Source organism: Sitophilus oryzae, unplaced genomic scaffold (genome assembly GCF_002938485.1).
Source record: "Sitophilus oryzae breed Bouriz unplaced genomic scaffold, Soryzae_2.0 scaffold_1693_pilon_pilon, whole genome shotgun sequence".
Taxonomy (NCBI): Eukaryota; Metazoa; Arthropoda; class Insecta; order Coleoptera; family Curculionidae; genus Sitophilus; species Sitophilus oryzae.
Window position 1 is genome coordinate 1,161,374 of NW_022146383.1, and position 19,606 is coordinate 1,180,979.

Sequence of the window (19,606 nt, forward strand, 5' to 3'; positions counted from 1 at the left end):
TATCTTAAAAATATAGTCAAAGCTATCACCACACAGCTTATCTTTTATTTTTATTTATAAAACATTTTTTTTCCATATATTTTATAAACATACAGTCGAACATAAAGAGTAACTGTTAAATTTTGTATTTCAATGTTAGTAATTTTAAATTAAAACATTGGGAATAACACGCTGAATGTAAAATTGTGATTTAAAACGCCAGAAAATATTTTTTTTCTGATCTCTAAAACGATTTTTTTCTGATCTCTACAGTTAGATTTTATATTTCAATTAATATCAGCGCAGAGTACAAAGAACCTATATTTTTTTCTGAGCAACTGAAATCAGAAAATAGACCTTTGAAATACTATTTAATATTTTATTTCTAAAGCTTCAAGAAAGTAGGTATGGTATACATTTTATCCTACAGAATTAGCGTATATATTTTTTTCTGAGCATCAACAATCACCATTTATTTAGGTATTGGAGATTTATTTTTACAGTTTGAAGAAACTGCCGTGTTTTTTTCGATATAAAGTAAAAATGAATAAAGATTTTTCTGATCCCTGACATCAGAAAAACTCTTTATTCATCTGAGCCAGAGAATAAAACTAACGTAGATCAGAATATATATTTTTTCTGAGCGTCAATTAGGATACTTCTTTAATTTTCTTGATTCACGAAACCCTTCGATTAAGAAAAGATGAGCTATAACTGTTGTAGTTTATTTTTCAATATAAAACTGTCGAGAACCAGAAAAAACTGCACCAATCACCAGAGATCGATTTTATTCAGAGAAAGTCTAAAGAAACCGCAGTTTAATTTTTGGTATAAAACTGACGTAGATTATATTTTTTTCTGAGCATTATTTAAAATCATTTCTTGAGCTAATGACTTTTTGTCAGAGGCAACCTAAACAAAAATGATTGAAACTATTCCCTATAAAACAAAGGTAGATCAGAAAATGTTTTTCTTTTTCTGAGCATCAATTATCAATAGTTCTTAAATTATAGCAGATTGATTCTCGTGTTTTCAAAGCCTGCGGGAATATAACACTTACAATTAAGATGTTAAAGAATCAGAAAAATTTTTTCTGAGTATCAACTACCAGAATTTTTTAAGTTACGGCAGATTGATTCCTCCGTTGTCAAAGTGTAAGAAAATGTACCTAAAAAAATTTGTTAAAGGATCAGAAAAAAATATTTTTTTTCTGAGCATCAATTACCAGTATTTCTTAAGTTACGGTAGACTGATTCTTTTGGTGTCAAAGTCTGACAAAAATGTAGTGCTCAAAATAAAGATGTTGGAGGATCAGAAAAAAAATCTTTTAAGATACTAAAAATGTTACTTTGTGTCAGAAGAAGTTCGATAAAAGAAAAACGTGTCGTAATAGCCACGCTGCACCATTATTAAGCCGTTAAAAATTATATATTTATGGTTTTAGTAGTATTTTAAGGTCTAATGCGACTGGTGAACAACGAACGAACGTACAAACGAAAAGAAATATCTTTACGAGTCTAGGATGGGGATGGAGGTGGTGTAGACCGGCGTTTCCAATTCTATCCTGGCGGTGGTCCTCAGGCCCAGCTGGTTCTTGATGTGGCTGATGATGTCCTGGTCGGCGGGACAGCTCTGTCTGAACGCCTCCAGTTCGTACATGTTCTCCATATACCTAGAGGTCAGAAATATTACGATTTTTTTACCTTTACAGAGAGCGTTGCTTATGTAAAGTGAAATAATTCAGAGGATTTATCTTGAACATTTTCACAACAGTAATAGACCGAGCTTGGAGAACAGCGCAGTCGTTATCGGTAAAATACTTGCGTGATTTTATTAAATTTTATTGTGTTCTCATTTACGTGGAAAAACGGATTCCTCGTAGCTACAGAATGGATCGACGCAGATTTTATTGTCTTGTTTGTAAAAATGAAACTTCTACACCCTGTATCTCCGAAACTAAGCATTTTAGGACATACATTTATAAGAACTTTTTTACTTATTTTTATTTGCAGAATATGCTGCCGAAGTTTCCGGACACCCTGTATAGAGTTTTACCGACAATATTTTATACACACTGAAATTTTAAATTTATTAATTTCTCGCTTTGTATTCCAATTGCACTAACCTTATAAATAAAATTAAACTATCTTAGAATTAAAATGATAGACACATCTCTCACTGTCGTGGATTCTCTAGCTGGACAAACAATACATACCTCCATAATCCTTGGAATCTGGTCGGGATTTCAAACTTTCTAAAAGCTTTAGCTCCAATCCTGATGTGTTGCAATCTTGGCATCAGTTCACAGTCAAAACATGACATAGTATCACCTAAAATATAGACATTTTGCTTAGAGAGTATTTTTTTTGGAAATAAAATATATATTTAATGTTTTTTTTTTTTTTTTTTTTTTTTTTTTTTTTTTAAAAAACATTAATTTTTTTAAAATTTTTCTCTATATTTACCTGTGAGGAATCGGGTGCCTCTCTTGACCAGGAAATCGTTGATCCTCTCCAAATGGGAGAACAGTGGTTGACTGGCCTCTTTCGTATCGGCAGATTCGTATTTGGTAACGTACATTTTGAACTTGGTGTAAAGGTTTTCGATTAAAGTTGCCACTTCTTTATCCTAGAAAAGGAATAATGTTATTTCACAGAGCATAGCACGCCTATCAAAAGAAAAGATTCACATTTCCTCCCGCAAAACCGGTCTACATCAGTAGATCATTTTTTTCTGAGCATTATTGGAGATTGATTCATATTGTTTATTTTTCAATATAACACTCCTGGCGTGGATCAGAACATTTTTTTTTCTGCGCTCATATCCTTTATTACAATGTTTTTCTGAGCATTAATAATTTTTCTTTGAATAAAAAAAAAAAAATAAAAAATGAAGAAGAAAATAAAGAATATTCACATTTCTTCCCACAAAACCGGTCTACATCAGTAGATCATTTTTTCTGAGCATTATTGGAGACTGATTCATATTGTTTATTTTTCAATATAACACCCCTGGCGTGGATCAGAAAAAATAGTTTTTTTTCTGAGTTCGTATCCTTTATTACAATGCTTTTCTGAGCATTAATAATTTCTTTACGATTTTGTTTTAAATAAAGAATAAAGAAGAAAATAAAGAAGATTCAACTTTCCTCCCACAAAACCAGTCTACATCAGTAGATCATTTTTTTCTGAGCATTATTGGAGATCGATTCACATTGTTTATTTTTCAATATAACACCCCTGGCGTGGATCAGAAAAAACATATTTATTTTTCTGAGTTCATACCCTTTACAATGTTTTTCTGAACATTAATAATTTCTTTCCGATTTTGTTTTGGATAAAGAATGAAGAAGAAAATAAAGAAGATTCACATTTCCTCCCGCAAAACCGGTCTACATTAGTAGATCATCTTTTTCTGAGCATTATTGAAGATTAATTCATATTGCTTATTTTTCAATATAACACCCTTGGCGTGGATCAGAAATTTTATTTTCTGAATTCATATCCTTTATTACAATGTTTTTCTGAGCATTAATAATTTCTTTACGATTGTTTTGAATAAAGAATGAAGAAAGAAAATAAAGATTCACATTTCCTCCCACAAAACCGGTTTACATCAGAAGATCGTTTTTTTCTGAGCATTACTGGAGATTGATTCATATTGTTTATTTTTCAATATAACATCCCTGACGTGGATCAGAAAAAAAAAAAATCCGACTCACATCCTTTATTACAATGTTTTTCTGAGCATTAATAATTTCTTTATGATTTTTGTTTTGGATAAAGAATGAAGAAGAAAATAAATAATATTCATTTCCTCCCACAAAACCGGTCTATATCAGTAGATCATCTTTTTCTGAGCATTATTGGAGATTGATTCCTTGTGTTTATTTTTTAATATAACACCCCTGGCGTGGATCAGAGAAAAAAAAAAAATATTTTTTCTGAGTTCATATCCTTTATTACAATGTTTCTCTGAGCATAAATAATTTCTTTACGATTTTTGTTTTTGAATAAGACGGCCAAGAAGAAAATTAAGAAGATTCACATTTCCTCACACTAAACCAAATGCTTTTTTTCCAATGTATGACCCTGGCGTGGATTAGAAAAAATATATTTTTTCTGAGCTCAAATCCTTTATTACAGTTTTTTTTCTAAGCATTATTGAAGATTGATTCATATTGCTAATTTTTCAATATAACCCTGGCGTGGATCAGAAAAAATATCTTTTTTTCTGTGCTCAAATCCTTTATTACAATTTTTTCTGAGCATTATTGAAGATTGATTCATATCGCTTATTTTTCAATATAACAACCCGGGCGAGGATCAGAAAATATATATATTTTTCTCAGCTAAAATCCTTTATTACAATTTTTTCTGAGCATAATTTCTTTACGATTTTGTTTTGGATAAAAAAGGAAAATAAAGAAGAAACTGCGGTATACTTTTTGTTATTGAATTTTTTTCCTGAGTGCTGAAGTAATTATTTACCTGTACAAATAAGTTATGTCCTCCAGGAACGGTTTTCATGATGTGCCTCTCAATTTTCTCGTTCTCCAATATGGCCATGCCCCTGTCAATGAGGATGGGAGGTGGAGTAGCCTCGAAATTGGTCCTGAAATCGGGAGGAGGTTTCTGCATGTCCACGGTGGTCACTTTGAGGCTGATGGTCTTGAGCTCGGCCAGGAGGTAGAGCTCCATGAAGTACTCTTGGCAGAAGAGGCATGCCCCTTTCCGTCTACCGTCTATGGTGGAAGCCTGTAAATAAAAATGAATATTAAGAGTCAATTTCGCTAGTCCGAAAAAGTAGCAAAATTAGCTTTCGGCATTTAACGTTTTATGTAAAACTGGTTAGATATGTTTACACAAACGAGGAAGAAGGAAATTAAAGATAAAGGGTTATACTATAATATCCGTATTGTGATGATGAGTGAAATATCGGTAACTGTGACTTTGTCACTGATATTCTATAATCACAGTCACGGCCTGTGACTGATTTGAAAATAAACGGTGACTTGCTAAAGCGTGACGATTACAGTTAATTGTGATTTCTCTGGCAACGAGAAAATACTTCACAAAGCGGGACGTCGCGCGTCTGGTAGCTACCGATGGCGCCGGTCGTGACTCAGTTCACAGTCACGAGTCACGACGTACGTCTCTTAGGATAGACATCTGACAAAGTGATCTAAAGACAGTGACTGTTAGAAGTGATTTAATTTTTATATTTTATATTTTAATTACTATTTTTATCACTACGAATCGGTTTGGTTCCTTTTTAGTTTAGTAGGGTTTTTAAAGCCAAACATAAAGTTTACCTTTATATTGTTTATTTTTTTAGAAACTTCATTTTTTATATATTTCGTTTATTTTAAGCTAAGGAAAATATTTGTTGTTTAATATATTATCTCGTGTTGTTAAAAGTTTCGTTCGTTATGGTTATTAGCATATTGCATATTTTATTCTTTTTCCGTTGGTTTCTTTAAAATAAAAAAATTGTTTATTTTTATTTTTTAATATACCTTTTTACCCACTGTTTAGTGTTTTCTATTTCAGCGGCCTTGGATAAAGGACAAATAAAAATTAGTATAACAACAACAACAGAATCGTATCATTCGTATCGTATCTTATATTTTAGCCGTGATTGTGCTTTCGGATTCATAATCATAAAGTCGCAGTCACAGATAATACAAAGTCGCTGTCACAGGTAAGCCTGTGAACAGAAAATCACGGTTTGGCTCATCACTACCGTATTGTAGCATATTTTTAGACAAATTCTTTATTTTTAAGATTTTGATTGTCAAACATCAACAAAATATTCCTTATGTTTGGACTAAATTTTATCGAAAATAAAGACATAATTTAAAATTCCGTTACAATACGGAAATAAATTAAAAAAAAAAAAAAAAATATATAATTTATATGGTTTTGTAACAAATTGCTCGTTATTTTATGGCAAATGCTGAAGCTCTGCAAACCTTAATCAAGCCTTAATTAAAGCACGTGTGTTTGGAATTTTAGGTGTGGCTTAACACGACAGGATCGGAACTACCCGCTTTATTCGATCCCTGAGAGCGACCCGAAAGTACACTTCACAAAATGTTTCTTTCTTATTTAATTAGATAAAAAAATCTTCTTTGACCAGAATGATGAGTACTACCGAGTTTCCGTATTATTGAAGAAAGTAATTTTAATTTGATCAAGGTACAGCTAATTTTATATTGTTTATTGCTATGTACGACCAAGAAAACCAATTTGATATCACTGCACGCAACAACATCTGTGCTAATGTTATGTAAAGAAGCCATGAGTCGTATTTAAATGTTAGAAATTCGGAATTCGTGCAATAAATCCGGTTGAATAGACGAGCAACTTCGTTGAATATAAAATACTTCCTATTTTTTAAATAAAAATAATATTTATTATCAAATGTATATTTAAACACAATGTTTATCTTTTGCTATTTTTACTAGTGGATGTTTGTCAATAAATTTGATATACCGGGTGTTTATCTTAGTTCTGGTTTCCTAAACCTATCTGGTAACCAACTCAAGGCGGAACTCAAGAACTTGGAAGATTCCATCCGCAACCTGGAATGGAAATCTTGCAATGGTCTAAGACACTCGAAGAAGTTTCTGAGGGCTTATGATCAAGAAAAATCACAGATCTTCCTGGGTCTGAGTAAGAACAATCTTCAGTTGTCACGGGGTTTAACAGGTTACTGTCTCCTCAATGAACACCTCAGTAGATTGAAACTAAGAAGAAACAGCGAATGCAGATTCTGTGGGGAAGATGGTGAAACACCAGTACACCTCATCACTGAGTGCGCCGAGACGACAACCATTCGTGCCATGAATTTTGGTACGACTGATATTGGAGATGGAGAACTACCCTCTATAAAACCGTCCCAGATACTGGCTTTTGTCAAAGCCCTGGGACTGTATGATGAGTTATGATTCAAGAAAGGGGGACACAATGGATCTGTAAGGTCGAAGTGATTAACACCCCTCCCACTCATTCTAAATTCTAAAAAAAATTTCTAAACCTATCTAGCCCAGATTTTGAATAAAGAGCAATTTTTCAATAAAATGGCAACCAAAAGGGCTGATGTCATGGCGAGTTTCTAGCGAGAGTTATAGTAGCTATTTTCAAAATCGAAATTGGTTTATGGACTTTATTTAACTTTACAGCAGTTTACTTTTATTTAATTTACCTACAATAGTTTAATAAATAATATTTATTAAATATACACTTATTATTCTATCAAGAAAAACGAAGTAGTTAAGAGCCAATTACGGCAAATTCATTTTCTTCACTTTCGACGACAGGTTTCTGCCTAATAGGTTATTTATAAACCACACTACCAGCTTTGCGAAATAGGACAAGTAGTTTTTCAAAAAGGAACGCTTATCAGGAAGATTCCTATTTGGATATTTTTAAGCATAAGCCCTTGAAACCAAGAAGCAATTTTCCTCACAATACAAAATCACTAGTAACATATCCATTCGTTCCAAACAGCAGATACTGCTTTATTTTTCTTGATAGAATAATGAATACTTACTTATTAAACTATGTAGGTAAATTTAAGTAAACTGTTATAAATCTAAATAATAATGTCCATAAACTAATGTTGATTTTGAAAATAGTTACCAACTGTTGCCTAGAAAATTGCCATGGCGACGCCAGCCATCTTGATTGCCATTTTATTGAAAAATCGCTTTTTATTCGAAATCTGAGCTAGATAGGTATAGGAAACCCTAATATAATTTGAAAGGGTACTTAAATCTGCTTCGATTTATTTTAAAAAATACAGGGTTGAAATAACAAAGTTTTTGTGCAAAATAAATATTTAAAATAGATCAGCAATTTTTGGCACCCCCGTAAAAATTTAAGAAAACAATAACATTTTTCAGTAAAGTTTATTTCTCTACCTTTAAACTCAGCACAAGAATTAATTCTGAAGAGTAATGTACAGGGTGGGTCAAATTCGACGCTTTTAAATGGAAACACCTTTTTCTATAGGAGATAGACGAAAACTAATATCGGTGTCTGGAGCTCAATTTTTGTCAAAAGCATGATGGTGAAAACCGCATATCGATATTTGGTACCGTTTCGGGTACGGGTGTTTTCAAAAATATGCATTTTTGACAAATCGCTCGCTTTTTGCTATGGAAAATTTTGTATTTTTATGAAAAACATTTCCAAAGCACCTTTTTACGGCAGGAATTTAATGGTTTAAGTATAATTTTTTTAAAATTAATAATTTAAGATTTATCAACAGAAAATTTGATTGTTTATATGGGACACCCTGTATATTTTTAATTTATTGAAAATAATTTAAAATTACCTTTCAAAAATATAACACACTTGATATTTTGCTCCGATTCCTCTTCGAGATATAGAGTATATAAAAATTCGCCCTTTAAATAAGTAGGCTTGAACGGCACCGGCTGTAATGCAAAAAAATTTTAGCTGTGAGCATCGAATTAAAAACAGAAAATAATATTTGCTATGAGAGATGCAGAATTCTATAACAATTTTTAACATATATTTAACCAACATCAACACATTTAAACTATCTAATAACAATAAAAATAAATAGCAAACCAAGACATGAGATTTTGCTACAGGTGTTCAACATATCAACCTTCTTCTGTTATGGACAGACGGGGCAGTTTTTGAACATTTCTCGCGGAATTCATTAACTCAGTGTTGAAGTATTTCTAATTCTTGTCTAGATTATACGGAAGAATAAGGAACCTTTATTCTTCCGCAAATATATACATAGGATTAAATCCATGGGCACTAAATCAAGCGGTCTCGACGGCCAACGGCTGGGATCTTGGTTAGCTATTCAACTATTGTTGAAATTGGCTGTAAAAATTTGCTAATAACTTCAGCGTTCAGAGGCGGTGCGTCGTCTTGCTGGAAAAATATGTTTTTCGGGTTCCATTAAGGGCATTTCATCAATAAAGAGGGTCCAAAGCCTACTAGTTAAAAAGTGGCGAACTTTTTAAAAATTCTGGTTCGAAGGGGATTATAACAAAATATCAACTGTGCTATATTTTTTTTGGAAAGGTAACTTTAAATTCTTTTCAGTTAATTAAAATATACAAATAAAAAAAAAAAAAAAAAAAATCTATTTTTCTGTTGATAACTCTTAAATTATTAATTTTAAAAAAATTATACTTAAACCATTAAATTCTACGTAAAAAGGTGCTTTGGAAATGTTTTCATAAAAATACAAAATTTTCCATAGCAAAAAAGTTACAGGGATTTGTTAAAAATGCATATTTTTGAAGAACACCCCGTAACTCCGAAACGGTAACAGATATCGATATGCGGGTTTCTCCATCATGTTTTGACAAAAATTGAGCTCCAGACACCGATATTAGTTTTTGTCTATCTCCTATAGAAAAGGGTGTTTCCATTTAAAACCGTCGAATTTGACCCACCCTGTACAGGGTGTTGATAATCTATTTTATTGTAGAATGCATATTTAAAAATCTTTAAATATCTCAAAAACCAAAAATTTTAAACATATTTAACCCTAATAATAAATAACTTTTTTTGGGCCCAAGAATCCAAAAATGACATAAAATACCGGGAGTTCCATAAGAAAAAATATAACTTTGGTATGGATCTTAGTTCTGAAACACCCTGTATATTTCAAAATAATTATAAAGTGTGCACATTGTTTCCCCACATATACCAATAAAATATTTTGTTTCAACATTTTTCCGTTTTCATATAATCAATCGAGGCGAATGAGGTTCGCCCCCCGGTATAAGAAACTACTAATTTATTTACTACTACTAGTTTATTTCATTAATTTTGAGGTTGAATGAGGTTTTAGTGTTTCCAGTAATAAAAGATAATATATGTCACTCATATTTGTTCAAGGAATATTTCTATATTAAATTATCACAATTTCAACCTCTATTTGGTGTATTATAACTCAAACCATTTATTATATTGTCCCAGTTTGCCTATCGTAAAAAAAACATAGCCAAGCCAGTACGAAACGTCAACTAGCGTTATAATAAAATAACCAGACTATAATAACTACGTTTGGCGTAAAACAGTGTTGAATGTTGCGGTATTTTACGAAAACCCGCTCTTTTTCTACGGCTTGTCTCGCTTTGTTGTTCGCGCTACGCTGTGACCCGAATGCACCGGAATTTATTATTTGATGAGATTTGACATTTAAACGTCGTTTTTCTTGCCTCATTTTGAATAATAATAACAGTACACGAAATCTAATACCAGTCTCGCCTTAGTAGTATACAGCTGTAAATTTATTTCTTTCTTTGGAAAATATACAGTATTGGCCATAAGTGGATGAACTTTGTTAAAATAATGGGTTTTTCCTAATATGTTTAAAATTAAAATTTGAGCTATATTTACTTCAAGTCTAGTGTCAGTGCTATAAAAATAAATAGCATTGTTTTTTTAAAATGTGTAAAAAATATAAGGTAGCAAAAAATTTAAATTGAAAAAACTATTGGACAAAAGTAGATGAACAAAATATATATTTAATAAAAAAAATCTTATGTTAACAAAAACTGAAAAATTAACTTATAATTTACTAGTACTTAGTGTAATAACCCTTATTCTTAATTACTTTCAGACATCGCTTAGGCATGGATCCCAGAAGATTTTCAATTATAGAAAAATCGATATTTTTTCCAAGACTCTTCCAAAGCTGCAAATAATTCTTGCTTATTTTTGTAGAATTTGGTCCTAATGTGTTGATCCAAAATTTCCCATAAATTTTTTATTGGATTCAGGTCTGGGGATTGCGATGGCCATTTGAGAACAGTCACCATTTCATCTTCCAAAAACCTTTTAACCAATTGTGAGGCATGTTTCGGGTCATGAATCAACATTTCACATGTTGGAAGTAGTGTACAACTGGCATTTTTTCCTCCAAATGAGGCACTAAAAGATTTTGTAAAATGTCTCTGTAGCCAAACCGATCCATTATGCCCTCAATTTTATGGAGAGGCCCCATCCCATACCCAGAAAAACAGCCCCATACCATGATTGAGCCCCCACCATGTTTTAGAGTGTATTTGGTAGCAATCGTGTGTTGGGAGGTCTTCTTACATGTTGAATTCCATCTGATGACACCAAATTAACCTTTGATTCATCACTAAAACAAATTTTTTTCCATTGTGCCACAGTCCAGTTTTGATGTTCCTTGGCAAATGCTAATCGGGTCTTCAAATTTTTTTTTTGATAGCAGTGGTTTCTTGGCGGCTCTTCGGGAAAACAACTTCTGGTTAACTAATTTACGTCGGATCGTCCTTGTACTCACTGGTGGATAGCCCATTTCTTCAAGTTTTGCTTTTATCTTCGTTGACAGCAAAAATGGATCTTGTGAAGAAATTCGTTTTATAGCTTTTATCACATTGGGACTAACTTTTTTAGGTCGTCCTGGTTTTCTTTTTATAGAGACACCTTCTCTCTCATTATATCTCTTTAAAATATAATGTACCGCTGATTTTCCAAGGCGTAATTGCTTAGCGATTTCCGATTGCTTCAAACCATCCTTAAAAGCATTCACTACTCGCAACTTAAGATCGCAGACAAGTTAATTCCACGTGGCATGATATATCACAAGAGCTCAAATGTTTTTAAATCGCAATTGTTCATAAAAGCAGAACAAATGAAACTAACGATTTTTAAAAATATTTGGTTCATCTACTTTTGTCCAAGACAAAAAAGCAATATTTGCCAATTCTTATCTATAAATGATAAGACTAACAGAAGAGTTTATATTTGTTTGTAGTATTTTGGTGAGAATGTATTAAACTTTTAACATACAAAGGTACATAAAATAATTTTGATATTTAACACCTCAAATCTGATTTTCTTCGCAATTATTGGTATTGGTTCATCCACTTTTGGCCAATACTGGATATATTAAGAGAATACTAAAAACAAAAATATAATTTTTCTGAACCAGTATTTTTTTATTTTGCCCCACATTTAATGTAGTTTAACATTTTTTATTTTTTTTTTTGTGACAAAACATTAGTTAAAAAAAAACAAAGTATAGGATTTTGAATAGGTTAATTTTTGTTGGAGATATCAGCTTTTGAAGACGGACTTTGGACTCAGTAGTGTAATACCAGGTACGGAAAAGTTATTCCTTTTCAAAATAGTTTTTTTAGTTATTTTTATCTGCGGAATATACTGCTCAAGTTTCCCGAATACAATTCGGACCACCCTGTATATTATGCCCGTTTTTCGTACTGATCAAAGTACCGTACGATCGAAAAAAAAACACGACGTCCAGTTGGCTTGGAAATGAACATCGATGCCATATAATTTTACATATAAAATGACAGAGGGCGATCTTCATATTTCATAGCCCTCGCTGACGCTGTTTTTTTTTCAATCACACGGTACTTTCAAATATTCTGAGAAAAAAAAATAAAGACATTATACGTGACAATATTGCAAGATTAACAAAAGTGTGAACCTTTTCCCGATAACTTTGGTCACCCTATACAATTTCATTTTCTCCAGTGTTGCACGATTTCTGTATTTTCTTTCATCACAACCATGTACTCTGTTGAATTAAAAAGCGATATATGTCGTAGTTATGTACTAAGTACGTTAAACCTTAATGAAAATATATTGTGAATCACCATCGTATAAGCATCGATATAAGGAAGTCCTAATACGTAATATCATAATTTATAAATAGATATGGATTAAACATGTGTCGTGCATTACACCACACGGGATAAGATTAGTAATTAATGCGAATTTTGATGGAATGTACAGGATGATACCCGTACATTTGCTTAAAGAAGAAAACATTCAGTCAATGTGTACTACCAGTCATGACGTATGATATTATCACGTATGGTGCAGTTGCCTCGTGGCAGAAAGCCAACCAAACAACGGCAAAGAATAAATTGTCGAAACTACAACGACAAGCATGCTTAGCGGTGACTGGTGCCTTCTATTCCACGCCGTCAAAAGCTATGGAAACCCTACTCGACTTACCTCTTCAAATTATTTTGGAAAGTGCAATAAAACTTACCTATATGTTTTTAACATACACAATTACAAGTCTCGTTATATCTCCGTACATTATAAAAATTATACAGATCATACTGTGAATAGTTCTGACTGACAACAAAACGCATCAGCAAGCAAGGGGGATGTCAATGTTAGTCGGGAAGTATTGTGAACTAAAGACCTAGTTCAAGGAACTATTCCTCTGGAGGAACTAGAACTAAGGAACTAGTTCCTCCCAAGGAACTAGAATTCCCACCTCTACTGCCGGCTGAGATCACACCTACAGAGGATGGGACTGGTGGAAGACGCCGAATGCCGACTATGTATGGAGGATGACGAAACAATGAAGCACGTTATGTGTACCTGCCCCGCTGGGGGGCAGGACCAGGTTTGAGATGTTTGGCAAACCCATGCTAGACCTATCAGACCTAGGAGACATATCACCCTCGGATATAACGGCCTATGTTAAAAGGCTGGGTCTTGAGGGTGAACTTTAACGCACTTTTTATATTAAAGAGCTTGTAGAAACTGAGCCACAACAGGCCCTCGCGGCCGCAGTGGAGGGACCCATGGGACCCACTCTTAATCAAATACAAATACCAGTCATGACCTATGCATACGAAACCTGGAGATAATAAGGAAACTGCAGGTCAAACAACGCTTGATGGAACGAAATATGCTGGGAATAACCAAGAAAGAACGTAAAAGAATAGTGGATACGACAAAAGACCCAGGACACCTGTCAAGAAGGATGGACAACAGATGGACCACAATAACAGCATGGACTCTGTACAAAGAGAGTATGTGAGGGAGACTACACCATAACTGGAAATGACTGAAGAAGCTGAAAATGATGATTATGATGATGATATATGAAGGAACTCTTTGTAAATAAAATGCGCATAGACAGAAACAAAATAAATTAAAGACAGAAATATATATTATTATACAGGTTGTAAAGAAGCCAGCAATTCTATTTTCACTATTTTAATCACATTAATGCAATTCAAAATAACAATTTGCTTAAAAGAATTAATAAACATTCCTAGCATGACTGACGGTTAATGCAAACCTTTGTTTCGAAGTGTTGAAGGAAGTTTCTTCAACTTTCATTGTATTAAAACCTGATGTAAACAACGAATAAACAGTTTTTTTTAAAGAAAAAAGTAATTGAGAAATAATGTGAAAGGATAGACATGGAATATTTTGTAAAAAAACATATTAGATATTTTTTAAATTAATTGCCCAAAAATCTATAATAAAGAATATTCCCATAATATGTTGGAGAGAGATGGATATACGAGTAGCTGTAGGACTTTCTTCTTCGGGTTCCATCTCCTAATGGAGGTAGGAAATCACCATGGCAATTCTAACTTTGTAAAGGGCTGCTCTGAATAACTGGTTTGAAGTCATTCCAAAACATTCTTTCAAATTGTTGAGCCATGATGTTCTTCTTCTTCCTTGGCTCCTTCTGCCCTTTATCTTTCCTTGTCTTATGTTCTGCAGCAGGGCATATTTAGGTCCGCTCATTATGTGTCCAAAGTACTCAAGTTTTCTCTTTTTAAGGGTGTTAATCACCTTTTCGTCCTTCTGAATTCTGCGCCGCAGTTCTACATTTGTAACCTTGTCAGTCCATGCAATCCTCAGCATACGCCGATAACACCATCTTTCGAATGCCTCAAGCTTCTCCATTTCGGCCTTTTTAAGTGTCCAAACCTCTGAACCATAGAGTAGAGTTGCAAATATGTAACCCCTTAGCATTCTTAATCTAAGCTTTAAGTTGATGTCTGCACTGCAGAGACATTTTTTGAGTTTTACAAAGGATGCTCTGGCTATTTCTATTCGAGCTTTTAGCTGTATAGGACACCAAGTACAAATTAGGTAGTCGTTTTTATTTTTTTGTGTTAAAAACAAAATAATATTAAAATATAATTATCTACTAATCACATCTTAATGATATTATTTACAAAAAATACACATAAAATAAATAAAACTATTCCACTTTGACATTATTACCTAATTTAAGAATGTAAATCAGTAGCAACATTACGGAAACCTGAATTCTTGGGACAAAAATTTTCGTTACTACAAAATGCTTTCACTCTGAAACGAGTAAATACAAAACACAAGACAACTTATTTATTCATTTGATATAACATAATACATAGTTAATATATTTTTATTCAACTATATCGACTACTAGACTAATTCCTCAACTACTATTTTTAAAATCATTTAAAAATTAAACATAAATCATTTTGTTTGAACCTTTCTTATGTACTCTTTCTGCAGTAACAGACAAGAAAGGAATTCTTTTACTGCTTAAAGAAACAGAGACTAGGTACTTCTATAGAAGGAAGTACCATTTATGGGATATTGAATCACTGTTTTCACTTTTTCTAAGGAATAACTGTAAGATTTATTTTAAAGATACTTGAAATCATCAAGTTTTTTATTTAATTTTATTTTTATCTGATGTAAATCATTTTACCATCAGAGTAGAGTGTTCAAATACAAATACCGTCTACAGATATTCTCAAATTAAAAAAAAAACTGAGCAAGTAAAAAAAATCTTTGCTAAAACTTTCAAACTAAATTCTTGAAACAAAAAATTTAAAATACTCTAAAGAAATAAGGTCAATATCCAAGTGATCAAGACATTATGTCTTTATACGTGTATGTTAGAAACCCTGATCTTAATAGTTTTGAATATCAAAATGGTTTAAAATGGACCCAACAGAGTGAGTCACACCAGTGACATTCTCATTTTACCGTGGAGCTAAGAATGAAATTGTGGTTGTTATAGCCAGACCTTGACACAGTCAATTGAACTGAGGAATAATCAACAACTGTTGTACCAACGAATGCTTACCATAAAAAGTAATCATTGTTATCGTTTTTTTTTAAGATGTGTATTGGTTAATTCTTTACTTTCGTTGAATTAAAAAATAATAATTTATGCAGGTTTACGTATACCTATACAGAGTGTCTCATAATATAAAATGAAGACGTCCCTATACCGGGTGCGGCTAAAAAGTAGCTCACCTAACTAACTTTTTTATTTTTTTTTCAGATAAAAGGACGAGTTTTGGTATGCTTGTATATGACATATTAAATACAATGAATTACAAACTTTTTAAAGTGTTTTGGTCATAGACTTAAAATAAAATATATACTACACTATTTACATCTCAACGCGGACAAACAACCTTTTTTGTACACATGTTTACTTCTGGGTACAGTCGACCGAGAGCCTTCCTCATCCAGCCTATGTTGTCACGTCTTTAATATTATCAATATTTTTTTTCTTGTTATACACATATATTGAGATAATAATACTACAGTTTAATAAAGTAGGTTTTAATATTCCATAGATGTATTAAATAGTCCTTATATTACTAAATTATAAGTCGGATACTGTTTAATAAGGATAAGTTCTTTACAATATGACAACACCGATTAGAGGCGAGGGAGCCTATTCATTCATTTATTACCTTGTAGTCAGGGTTCGGAAAACTACATGTTACTTTTAAAAACTACATAGCCGCTATGTCCCCGGCTGTATTAACGCATTTTCTTAGCTTGTAGTACTTAAGTGTTTATTTTATTGACTTTTCTGTTCAAGAACTATAAAATATGGTTCGCCAGTGCCAAATTTGCAAGAAATTTGACTTAAATAATCCATTTAAGTCTTGAAACGACTTTTGACCGTTGGCAACTCTCAGTTTACCCATTGGGAGTCAGTGGCGTTGTTGTAGAAAGGCGCTTATTTAGATAATATTTTAGTAAAATGTAAAATCTGAATTTTTTCTCTTATATTACATTATTTACTTACTTACATTGTAACAAAATCATAATTATAACCCTGTTAATAATTAATAATGTTTTTATTAAAAATATATTCCGGTTTATTCTAAAATTATCTTCAGAATCTAAAATAACATACAAGAATTTTAATATGATATTACATTATGAGACAATATTTTTTAATATACCGGGTCGTCTCAAAAGTGGTTCACCGCTATAACTTTTTTATTTTTTCAGATAAAAAAACAGATTTGTATGTTAGTAGGTATATGACATAAATTAGGATTTATTGACGTATTCAATTGTTTTTGGTCTCTTTCTGTTTCACCGAAATGATTACATCTTTTGATTTTTAAAGGCACCCTCGGTATATTTCTACTTTATTCGATAGAAAATGATAATAGAATTCTGAATAGAATGACATATCATATGTCAACTTTTGACATTGTCGCTTAAAAACAAATCGTATTATAAATTTCAATCCAGGGTGCCATGGTGTTGTTAAAAACACTAAGTTTTAATCAAGGAGCCTTGGAAAAATAGTTTTGATCGTCTAATGGGTTTCGTGTCTTGTCTAGGCCGATTAAAAGATGTACAAATCATATTTTTAATCATACATATGTCAATTTTTTCAAATGGAACAAGGGTGACTCGTTAGCATATTTGGAAAAAGCATTTTTTTATGAATATATTGATACCACACACTTGGTATTTCGAGTCAAATTGTCGTTATGAACCACGTGTTACAATTACAATTAAACCATATGCGAAAGTGTCAAAAGTTGACATATGATATGTCATTCTATTCAGAGTGTCATTTTCTATCAAATAAAGTAGAAATATACCGAGGGTGCCGTTTAAAAATTAAAAGTTATAGTCATTTCCGGTGAAACAGAAAGTGACCAAAAACAATTGAATGCGTCAATCAATCCTAATTTATGTCATATACTAACATACTAAATCTTGTTTTTTTATTTGAAAATATAAAAAAATTATGGGGTTGAGCCACTTTTGGGACGCACCCGGTATAATAAAGACAGTACCGAGTTAAATAAATGTAGTTTTCATTTTATCCCCTTCCTATCACCTTCCTTGCTTTAATGGAACAGATTTATGTTTTCTCTATTTTACATAATAAGACATCACTTAACCAGAAAAAAAATTACAACAATCATATTTTTTTTTCTCTCTCTGTCGCCGATTCTATTATATCTGTGGAATAGATCCTGTTTTCATTAATATTAGGGGTTGTAAATGTTTGACTAAAATTAATAATTTATTATTAATTTCAAAAATTACAATTAATTTCGATTATAAAATTTCTTCTATAACGTGTATTTAATTATTTTTATCCTTTTGGACTCTAAGACGTTTTTTCTAAACTTTTATTTAAAAAACCTGTCCTAAATCTTAATAAAATATAAAAAAGTTTAAATACGATATATTTTTAATTTAATTATAACTTCATTTAAATTTTAAAAAATTACCCGGCTATGATACGGAGAGTTCAGGTGTACTTGAGAAACGAAAGACAGTGTTGTTTCTCGGCAGAGTCGTCAGGGAACGACCGTTACGACAGAGACAACCTATCTATCGCTCGTGTCGCACTCGTTATAACCTAAAACAATAACACAACAATAACAAGACAGTGTCTGACCGCATGTTCCAGCTATTTATGAATGAGATGCTCAGTCTATATTTTATTTTAAGTCTATGGTTTTGGTGTATTGTGGTGATTTAGTGTTTTATTTTCCAAGTGTGTGGTACCAAATTATTCGTAAAAAATGCTTTTTCCAAATATGCTAATGAGCCACACTCGTTCCATTTGAAAAAAATTGAGATATGATTAAAAATACGATTTAGACATCTTTTAACCAGCTATAGGACAAGACACGAAAAATATTAGAGGCTCAAATTTATTTTTCCAAGGCTTCTTGATTAAAAATTGGTGTTTTTAACACAGCCATGGCCGAGGGGTGTCTCACTCGGGTAAAAAATGTACACGTACTGCCAAAATATCCTTCCACTGCCAAGTGATTGCCAATGACTACGAAGAAGCTGCGTATGACTGCCAGCGACTGCCAAGAAAATGTACATGTAATTCCAATAGTGAGACACCCCTCGGCCATGGCACTCTAGATTGAAATTTAAAATATTTAAAGATTTTTTTTTCAAGCGAGAATGTCAAAAGTTGACCTATATGTCATTCGATTCAGAGTGTCATTTTCTATCGAATGAAGTAGAAATATACCGAGGGTGCCATTTAAAAATCAAAAGTTGTAGTCATTTCCGGTGAAACAGGCAGTGACAGAAATGAATTGGATACGTTAATCAATCCTAATTTATGTCATATACTAGCATACCAAATTTCGTTTTTTTTATTTGAAAAAAAAGTTATAGGGGCGAGCCACTTTTGTGATGCACCCGGTATTATTTTCATTACTTGAAGTAAATTTTTTCCCACATTGTTTTTATCTGTGGGTTTTATTAAATCTTTACCACATAATAAAAATGAAAAGAAAATAAATCCAAATTTTCGGGAATCACACTTAAACCAAAACTGTTTATGACCTTAATCGAAGATTATTGGTATTTTTTTATTGTCGTTAAGCAAAAATTTCGAAACAATTGATAGAATGTAATGAATGGCACAACAAAAAAATACAAATACAAGCATTATTTTCACATGTGGGTTCGTCAACCTCTTTAATAGTAACAACTTTAACTTTTTTTAACATAAGCTTTCTTATTTTTATTAGTGGCCCAGGAAACAGTTGCTCTGGTAC

At 32.2% G+C, this 19,606-nt stretch overlaps 1 protein-coding gene across 2 annotated transcripts in view; it reads right to left on the reverse strand.

The window, feature by feature from the left end:
- Positions 1 to 423: 423 nt before the first annotated feature.
- LOC115881001 (chloride intracellular channel exc-4) overlaps positions 424 to 19,606 on the reverse strand; it is a 44,413-nt gene continuing 25,230 nt past the window's right edge. For both annotated transcript variants that reach the window (XM_030898351.1, XM_030898350.1), the window contains exons 2-5: positions 4,470 to 4,736; positions 2,445 to 2,607; positions 2,195 to 2,309; positions 424 to 1,651 (exon numbers count right to left, since the gene is read on the reverse strand). In XM_030898351.1, the coding sequence (XP_030754211.1) occupies positions 1,489 to 1,651; positions 2,195 to 2,309; positions 2,445 to 2,607; positions 4,470 to 4,736 (708 nt within the window). In that variant the 3' untranslated portion in view covers positions 424 to 1,488. The remainder of the gene's footprint in view (positions 1,652 to 2,194; positions 2,310 to 2,444; positions 2,608 to 4,469; positions 4,737 to 19,606) is intronic.